The sequence below is a fragment of the Drosophila elegans genome, unplaced genomic scaffold (genome assembly GCF_018152505.1).
Source record: "Drosophila elegans isolate 14027-0461.03 unplaced genomic scaffold, ASM1815250v1 contig_149, whole genome shotgun sequence".
Classification (NCBI taxonomy): Eukaryota; Metazoa; Arthropoda; class Insecta; order Diptera; family Drosophilidae; genus Drosophila; species Drosophila elegans.
Window position 1 is genome coordinate 15,304,296 of NW_024545513.1, and position 10,009 is coordinate 15,314,304.

The following is a 10,009-nucleotide window of genomic DNA, read 5'->3' on the forward strand; positions in this document are numbered from 1 at the left end:
CCAGCAATTGGAATCGATTTGTGGGCCAGGTCCTAAGCCAGTCGGTTAGTTGGTTACTCGACATCCTCGACATCCTCGACACAGTTGCGGCAGCTGAATAATTCAATTAAATTAAATAATGAATATTTACTAGCTTGACCGACTGCTAAATCGCATTTGGTTCCTAAAACCCGTACTAAGAAAATCCTTCAGACTTCACTGGGCGGAACAAAAGGGGGACTTCTCAACGAAATTATATAATCGAATATACTTTAGATTGCTGGGTTAAGATATCGTACTGAATTCATTTATTTAGTTGTTTTAATTAAAGTGTGTCATAAACTTTACACCCAAATAAATGGAAGTTTAGTTTTCACAAGTGTGTCTGGAATATAAATTACAGACAGTATAAAAGTATATAATACTGTATAATATATCCCCTAAGCTCTTTACTTTCATTTTTAATCCAAAGAGTCTAAAACTGTAGTCTAATTTAATACTTATCTTATTGATAAATTTTTCATATCTAATATTTTAAAATTCAAGTAAAAATAGTTAAGTTTCTATGACAGTTTTTCAGGACTTGAAGATACAAAATTCCCAGAGTTTTAGTTTATTTTATGCTATATACGATACTATCCAGGACTAGAAATATTAAAAATGTTTTTTTTTATTTTAAAAGTTCCACGATATTGCACCTTTAAGGGTCTTTAGCCAAATGAGATGGTTTTTTTTTTACCAAATTTCTCTGAGTGTATTTGCCTGGGTACTCACTTGCCAATTGCTGACTCTGCAGCAGCAGCTGGGCGAGCAGCTGTGTGTCGAAGGCCGTCGTCTGTCCGGTGTTCTGGTACTCGTCCTCGCTGCTGCTGCCGTATCCGTGCCCCATGCCGTGACTTAGGCCGTGACCCAGGCCGTGACCGTGACCGTGGCCGTGACTGTGTCGACCGTGACTGTGCCACTCGGCGGATCGCTGACGTCGCAATTGCTCTCCTCCACCGACGCCACCGCCACCGCCACCGCCTCCGCTGCCCGATCCTGGAAGTCCTGCGAGTCCTGCCAGTCCGCCGGAAGCATAGTAATACTCACTGCCGGCAGCACTGCCGCTGCCCGTCCGCTTACGGCCCATTGTGCCGGAGTGACTGCTGGACATGATGGCCTGGATGTATTCCGATACGCTGGATGCTGGATGCTGGATTCGACTCAAACTAGGCAGGTGCGCCGCGTGGGCCAATTTGTCCGGCGGATTGCTCAACGGATGGCGGGGACGCTGTCAACGCGGCATGGCTCCGCATCCACTCCATTTGGACCACCGGCCCCGGTCGCTTTAAGTGCTTAACCGTATTAACGCTGCAACGATAAAAACGACAAAGTGTCAGAGAGGAGAAGATAAAGCCATAAATGCACGAAAATGAAAATAAATAGCAGCCGGTACCAGGGTATCCCATCCCTTCCATCGCCTGGTACTTTCACTTTGACTTCTGGACGTAAAGTGAACTTAATAGCAATTGCGTGGAGGAGGCATCCCCATTTCTATTTCCATTCGCATGCCCATTCCCCAATAAGCCAGTGCTGGCCGTTTATGTGGATTACAGAATGTAGTAGGCCAGTTTGGCTAGAACCATATTCTTTTAGTCTTGTTTATTACCCAGTTAAAGATTTTAGTTGCCTAGTTGTTTAGTATACACAAACAATAAATATTAAGCGTTTTAGTTTAAACATTAAATATTTATGCAAAGAACAGCAGAAAATATTGATCTATTTTCATGATGAAGTACATTATTTGTTGCTTCTTTATTTTTTAATTATTAAAAAGAGATTTTCTTTTTTTTATAAAATTGAGAAAATAATTTGGATTAATTTAAATACCAATTGTTTTCATGTTAACCCATTTTATTAAAAGTATTTATATTTTTTGTGTTTCAAATGTATATTTGAATAGCAAGCAACCAATTTTTAACTCATTGAAAGAGTATTACAAAATTACAAATACCCTTCTTAACCCCATTTTTAAGTCCCAAATAAAGCGAACTTTGGCTATAAAACAGACAAATTGGCAGCGCTGCTGGCCAGCATTCTGTTTATGGCTGCTTCCTTGGCTTAGACAGACAATTTGACTTTTGATTTTGATGAGTGAGCATTTGAATGCACTAAAACACAGGGGAAAAGAGGCAGGGGGGGTGGCAGGCAAAGGGGCACAAGTGGGTCATTACTGACAGCCTCCGCTCGATGCGGGTTAAGGCTGACTGCTCGATGGCCACGCAAACGTTCAAAAGGACACGAGGCGCAAAGGTTATCCTTGCTGGGGACTTAACCTTACCCCGGCACCGAGGACTCAAGGATTGTGTGTGTGGGACTGTTATCGTTTATGGGCATCGAAGGAGGAGTCACGTGGGGACTCACTCGAAGGATCCCAAAGTGTCCTGCCAAATGGAAAATCTTATTCAAATGCCTACAACCTGCATGATAGTTTCTGTTTTTTTTAAAACTCAATAAAAGGGGAGCACTGCTTATATGTTTAGAAGCTTGAATTGTTGTCAAACAAAACAAAACTTATATCACTGATGTAAATTGTAAATGCTTGATAATAAAATAAGACTTTGTTATAAAAATATATATTACAGAGCTATTATTACTATTTTTCTCTCTTAATTCAAACAATATCGTAAGAAAATTAAAAATTCTATCTAGTTTGTCTGGTCAAAAAAGTTTCGGTCTTCTACTTAATAATTAATACCTATGGAATTAAAATTTCATGTATCCCTTAAATATGTACTAAATGTCTTGCCACAAGAAATATGCAAAGTAATTCAAACAAGTGTGTGATATTTAACGTAGAGAAAAACAAGGAAAGGAATATCAGAATGTTTCCAAGTGCCAAAATCCTTTCTTAACCAAAAAAAAAAAAACTAGACAATTTTTGTTGGCTTCTTTCCCAGTGATTTCCCAGAGACTGGCCAAATGGAATACTATTTGGTACACAGGACATGGCCGGTCACTCCTCCTTTAGCGCCGTAAAATGGTGTAACCGAGTGTTTGGCTTCTTGGGTAAACAGAACTTAATCGAATGCAACTGCATCTGCAGTCGAGTCCAAGTCAACTCGTATCGCTTGCTGTGAGTCCTGCAACTATTTTTTAAACCTCTCCCCAGAGACCCCGCCCACATATTATACCCGCCCCTTCCCCACAGAGCACTTTTCTCCATCGGCAAATGCACAATTTGGCCTGCAAAATGCATATTTGTGGCATCCATTTGTATGGCTTTGTTGGTCCGTAGTCCGAACCGAAAGATAATCAAATACGCATTTCTCTTTCTCTCCCTCTAATGAACGAATGCCAGAGTTGCCAACTTGGACTTTTTGTTGTTGTTTGTCGCAAAAAAAAAGGGTTGCAATAAGTCTGGGAATTCTTTTATATGTCAGGTATTAAAAAACATTTTATTGTTAATTGGGATTTATCCTTTGAACATAACGTCGTTAACCTTTCCTGTATTTATTTATTATAAATATAGGTAAAATAAAAAGAAACTTGAAATCAAAATAATTTAAATACAAGTTGTTACAATAAAAAAAAATTTAGAGCAAACAAATTATAATTATAAAAATCCTTTAGAATTGAAGTCAAAAAGTTCCAAAATGGTAAAAAAAAACAAATAATAATTTGAATTTAATGTTATTTTTATTCTTGGGCTACTTCAATAAATTCCATATATATTTTTTCAATTACGGTGGGCAACACTGTTGATGACTGGGCCCAAATGGAAAAACTGTTCAGCATCAATTGCAATTTAAAGTGAAGCTTGCATTGGCTGCAACGAAACTTTGCTAACGAATTAAGAGCAAAATATTATATGCCTGGCAAAAATGTTGCATAAGGCGGGTGGTGGGCCATTGGGGGTGGGGGCGATGGTCTGTGGGCTGTGGGCGTGGCCTGGGCACGGGCATGGGCGTGGGTGTTGGGGGTGCACGCAATTATTTTGCATGCTCCATTTTAACAATTTGGAGAAAGAAATGTGAGCCAGTGAAATGCGAAAATGAATGAATGAATGGGCGACTGAATGCTCGCTCCATCCCCCCTCCACTCGGCAGCGGAAAGTGGGGCATTAAAGCCTAGAATCCGACATTTTCATATGCATGCTTAAGTGCGTCGAGCAGGAGCCACAACAACAACAACAACAACAGCAGCAACAACAACAACCAAATGCCACAAGGAGCCAAGAAAATATTAAGTTAACCCAAGCAGCGCTGCCCTAAAAGTATGCAATGAAATGTTATTTTCCTCATTTCCACAAAAACTTTCGCTCCCCCACTTTAACCCCAAGCCCCCGCTTAACCCCTGGTCGACCCCCAACTGCCTTTAGCGCCTCAGCGAAACTTCGTCGCGATGCAGCTGCTGTTTGAGACGGTTTCCTTCAGTCTGGTCTTAAATTAATTGCAGCTCAGACCCACGAAGTTCACTTAAGCAATGACCTCAAAGAGATAATAATTGTACGTGGGATACATGGTATTCAAAGTGCATCTTAATTTCGTTTTTTTTCATTCTGAGTTTTAAAATCATTTTACTCATGGCATACTCATAGTTCCAAACGAAACGCTGGTCCCCGACGTAGGACTTAAACTAAATCTATCGATTAGTTTAGCTAAAAGAAGCCAATTAAATTACAGATATATTGCCGTACATTTACATGTCAAAGTTAAGTCAAAATATATTGATTTTTTTAATTTTAACTGATTTTTTTTCGACTGTTTAATAGTTATAAAAGTATCATGTCTTGGATTTACTAGCCCTTGACTCATTTAATATTTTTTTTTAAATACTTTATACCTTTTTCTTAATTTTCATCTGTCAAAAGCCAAGAAGAATAATGTTTTTTTGGTTTGGAGGATAATAACTCCTGAAAAGTGAATATAAATCCGCAACAAATTGCTTAGCTCGCGACACATTTATGTTTAACCACTGATATGTTCGCCTTTGACACTTAATGAATTACAAATTGAGACGGGACGTAACCTTTTGTTTGCCATTCTGCCTTCGATATTGTTTCATTTGAATTCAGCATTTTCACTCTGTGGGTTTTGCAGGACGCATTTCCTCTGACATCAATCGTTCAGCTACCGCCTTTTGTTGTTTCAGCCGCAATATTTATGCAGACGTGGTAAGAGATATGTATGTTTTTGCAGTGCAATATATATACACATCCAGTCGTATAGTGGTGTAGAATGTGGAATATATCGGGGGCTTCGGCTGGGGGTTCAGATATCCAATGACAATGGAAATGGCAAATGGCTCTGCGAACCACAAGCCCTCTATGTCCTCTTTCTCGTGCCGTTGTCAACCGCAAAACGTTTAATTACATGTCAAAATGCGAAATGCATTGAACAAGACAGGAACCATAACACTCAGCCCCCTGCCTCTGCCCCTGCCCCGCCCCCTTATTGCGGCCCGAATTTTCCATTTTCCATTTTCCATTTTCCACTTCCTCCAGCATCCAAGCGCTTCCTGAGCCGCTGCGTCATCATCAGTGTTGTTTTATAGATAAAGCAGCGTTACAGCTTCAATTTTGGTATTATGAGTGAACATGTAAACACAACCTCATTACCAACACAGAACATAGACCAAAACATGACGCACACACACGCACGTGAAACATCCCCGCTCCAAAAAAAAAAAAAAAAAAACACCCCCAGTAATACAACACCCACGTTTACTAGCCAGAGGTTTAGTTTTTGGGTGCCATTCAGAGTCACAAATATTCTTTACCGCATTTGAAGAGCTTAGAAAACTGATGTTATTAAACGATTATGAAGATATAAAAATAACAAAGCGGGTAGGAAATACTCAATAGTTAATAGTTCAAGGAATATGTTATAATTTATAATAACTAAAATTGTTATAAACCTTTTTTTTTAATAAAAAATTGTGTATTTTATGTAAGAAACCATACCTATATAAGATGTTTAGTTTTAATTAAGCGACGAGTATGTATAACATGGACAAGCAAAAAAGAAAAATGCAAATTTTATTGAAGTCTGACTACGTCAAAAAAAATGTAATACAAAAAAAAAAAAAAACAACTGCTTGTTTTTAAACAGTATAAGGATGTAAATTCATGAGCGTAAGCTTTTAAATTAAATTTTCATTTCATTTTGCGCAGTATCAACTCCAAAAAGCAAATGGTTTTCGTTAAATAAAGGTCAAATACGGGTTGAACAGATTGTGACTTTTTGTTTACAAAAAGTATGTATGCAAATGCCTTTTTAATGGGGTTTCAGATTTATCAACATAGTGAAACTTTAAACAGGAAGAAAACAAATTCCAAAGCACGTAAAAAAAAAAAATTAAATCGAGTACTTGTATTTTTCCATGAAAATAATAAAAGAATTTTTTGACAAGCTTAAAAATGTACATACATATATAAAAATATAGACAAGAAAAAGTTTGCAATAAAAAACAACTCAATAATCAAAAATTCTAGCAAATCCACGTCTTTTCTTCTAGCTCAAATGTAAGACATAGAAAGTAATTTATCCGAGCTACAATCTGCACCCATGCACCAGAGCCTTACGTTCTTGTACTTTGCTGTACGCGTTTTCCGTAATTGCTTCCTGAAAACACAGGTCCGTGGCTTTCTGTTTTCTTGTCCTTTTTTTTTTGTGGCGCGTTGCCAACAAAATTATTGACAGTAGGCAGGAACAGAAAAGAGGCCTGACATTACGCCGAGTTGCGAAAGGAACCGCCCACGAAATGTCTATCGATGTCATCCACCCATTCCTCCGCTGGATGATGGATAAAAATAACCCAAGTCAATTAATGGCGCTTGAGAATTGCTTTAAGGTAGGTTTCCACATTAGACCACGGTTTTTTCCAGCAGTTTTTATCCCTCTTAACTTAATAAGTCTTAAGACTTATTTCAATTTAAAATGAAAGTAGGTTAAAGTGAAAACCAAAATAAAAGAAGATGAAAAAACTTTCGATATATGTGTACTTTTACATTCGAATACCAGTTGATAAGTTGATTTTATTATATCAATATTTTTTAGTCAAACCTCACTTAATCGTAAATAAATTCTTTTGATATATTATATAAAAGTACCAATTTCAACATCAGCTCATTAGTTGGTATTTAAAATATACTTAATCGTAAACAATTTAAATAAAATAATATGTTATTGCTCAACCATGGCTGGTAGCAATACGCTTAAGTGAGGACATAATTAAGGAAGATATTTTCAAATCTTTTCAAGGTCTAAGAGCTGAATGCTCTACTGGTTGCAGCTTCTATTTATCAAAATAGTTTTAGCCATCCATCAGGCTGGGACGGGCTCTCCTGCCCAATCTGAGTGCAATTTGAACTATGCCAGGCACATGTTTTGCTCGCCACTAGTTTCGGCATGTGTCTGAGGTCATGTCGGGAATGTGAGCTTGTGGGAGGTGGTCGTCCAAGGGGATGACCCTTTGCCCATCTGCCCATCTGCCCTATGCCCTATGCCCCTTTTCTCATCACAAAGCGGCTCCTTTGTTTGACGGCCAAGTGGAATGGGGTGACTTTGAGGATTTGCGAAGCAAAGTTCCCCAACTTGCAGGCTTAAGTTGCACTGAGATTTGAGTGGATACATTTTCAGAATATTTGTACTCGTACTCGGGCTTACAAAATCATGATTATCAGTACAAAGATGGAAAATTGATCATGACTCATTAAATGTAAATGTGTTTTCATTTAAACCTATTAATCTTAAGTCGTACCTACATTAAAGTTTAGCTGCATTTTCAACTAATACAAAATTATTTATATTTGACTTGTAAGTAATGTAAAGGCTAGTTCAATGCGTTTATAATGACTTTAACTTAATAGAAGAAATACAAAATAAAGCATGACCAGCCTTTTAATGCAAAATAAACCTGATTAGTAAAAATGTTCTTTAAATAGGTTTTGAATAAATAAACGATTTATAACGCAACTAAAACTATATGAAAATGAATACTATGAAGATGAAATATATAATTATTTTGGACCAGACTGGTATATCTAATATATTTCATGAAATAACTATATACATTTTATGAATCGTATTTTATTTGATTGTGCTTTTAATACGAGTTAAAATTGTGTTATCCGTGTCATAATATTGCAATACTGCATTTCAGTTGTCTAGAATTGTACATTTGTAATATAAATATGAAATGTATAATTACTTTGGACCAGAGTGGTATGTCGAATATATTTTTGGGGAAATAACTAAATACAATTTATGAATGTTATTTTGTTCGATTGTGTATCTAATACGAGTATAAAATTGAGTTATTCGTGTCATAATATTGCAATTCTGCATTTCAGTTGTCTGTACAATGTAACGAAACATGGAAAATGGAAGAGTGCATACAATTTGATCTCATCGAAGGCCACAAATCATAGTTGTATTTCAACTATTTCTTGGACAGTGCACGACTCTTAACTAACGGTAAGCGCTTGCATCGTAATTCACAATGTAATTGATATAAATTTCGGGTATGCCCCGTTTGCCCGTTGGATATTGGCCCACTGTGGCCGCAACTTTATTATAACGAGCAACTCTTTCATGCCACGAGGAGCGATGGCTACACATGGTGTAGGGAAGGCTAGGACCAAGGATATATGTGCAGTGGGTTTATGAAATTCATGGCACGCGGCACGTTCCTGGCATCCTGGAAGTCCTTTAGCACCCCGAAACCGGCCCCCGAAAACGGAGAGATGCCAAGTGCTTGCGTAAAAATGCATAACGGCGCCAAAAGTCAAAGAGCAAAAGTTATTTTATACACATTTTTAATTTTTTGCTCCTTTGCAAGGACTCTACACACACACACACACACGTGGAAACAAAATGGTGTCAGCCGTGGTTACCATTCGAAAGGGAAGGGAAAAAAGGAGCCTTACCTCGCAAAAAAAAAGAAACTATTAGAAGGTGTTGGCTGTTGGCTGGCAACATTTTGCCGACAAGACTTTGGGGGAAAAGGGTGGAAAACCTGGCACAAGGATGCGCATAAATTGCAGGCACCATGCATAAATGGAGGGATATTGCTGCAGCCTGGCCAGCCTTTGATCCTGCCTCGCCGAAAAAAAAAAGGGAAACGAGAAACATTGAAGGCACAAGGATAAGCTTGGAGCAGGCTGAAGTCGACATGGAGGAATTGTGATTACAGGACGAGCCGGGCAAAGGGCGGCTTAATTGATAAGAAAGCCGAGATTGAATCGCGTACGACGGAATCTGAAACGAAATTGCCGTTTGCCCAGAAGAAAAACAAAGAATGGAAGTCGAAATCGATTGCAATTTGGATTTCTGAATAATTAAAAGAAGCCAGCCCATTTATGGGACACACAATATAGGTAAAGGTCAGCGCCGAGAAGATGATAAACCTTCAAGGATAAAAATAAAATTTAACTTATAAATGTGTAAGTATTATTATGAAGTATTTAAAAAATTTTGAAAATTATTTCGTATACCTCGGGATGCAATCTTAAAAAATGTGCTATGATTATACTTGGTTTTGTTTTTCAGTAGTTCTGAGCCTAATTATTCGTTTTATCTTTAATTATATAAATTATAAAGAAAATTTGCTTTGCAAAAAAAATCTTCTTTAAAATAATGTTTTATAAATCGAACAATCTTAAAGTAACTTGATTCGTGACAGTTTGTTCTTTAATACTGTGACCGTCCAGAATCCCTACACACCCATTTATGTGGATCAAAACAACACCTCGATCGACTTGATGACTTTGCCCTTATCTGCTGGGCGAGATTCGCGGGAATGAGATTTATGATTGCCTTTGTGCAAGTAGTCCTGACTTGGCCTAGCACCTTTCAGCTGGCTGCTGACTGTCTGTCCACCTGGATATCTGACTCCGATGGGGGGCTTGGGCAATGGGCAACGGGCGATGGGCTATGGGCGATGGGCGGTGCGAGATGATTACCCAAAAGCAAACACAGACGGGAGGGCAAACAGCAGCTGACAAACCCACTCACGACCATTGTTGCAGAATGCTGTCGAGCAGCTC

General features: G+C 38.2%; 1 protein-coding gene across 3 annotated transcripts in view; it reads right to left on the reverse strand.

Moving 5' to 3' along the window:
• The window catches only part of LOC108149959 (teneurin-a), a 156,848-nt gene extending 155,714 nt beyond the window's left edge, over positions 1–1,134 (reverse strand). For all 3 annotated transcript variants that reach the window (XM_017277876.2, XM_017277877.2, XM_017277875.2), the window contains exon 1: positions 754–1,134. In XM_017277876.2, coding sequence (XP_017133365.1) covers positions 754–1,132 — 379 coding nt within the window. In that variant the 5' untranslated portion in view covers positions 1,133–1,134. The remainder of the gene's footprint in view (positions 1–753) is intronic.
• Positions 1,135–10,009: the final 8,875 nt, after the last annotated feature.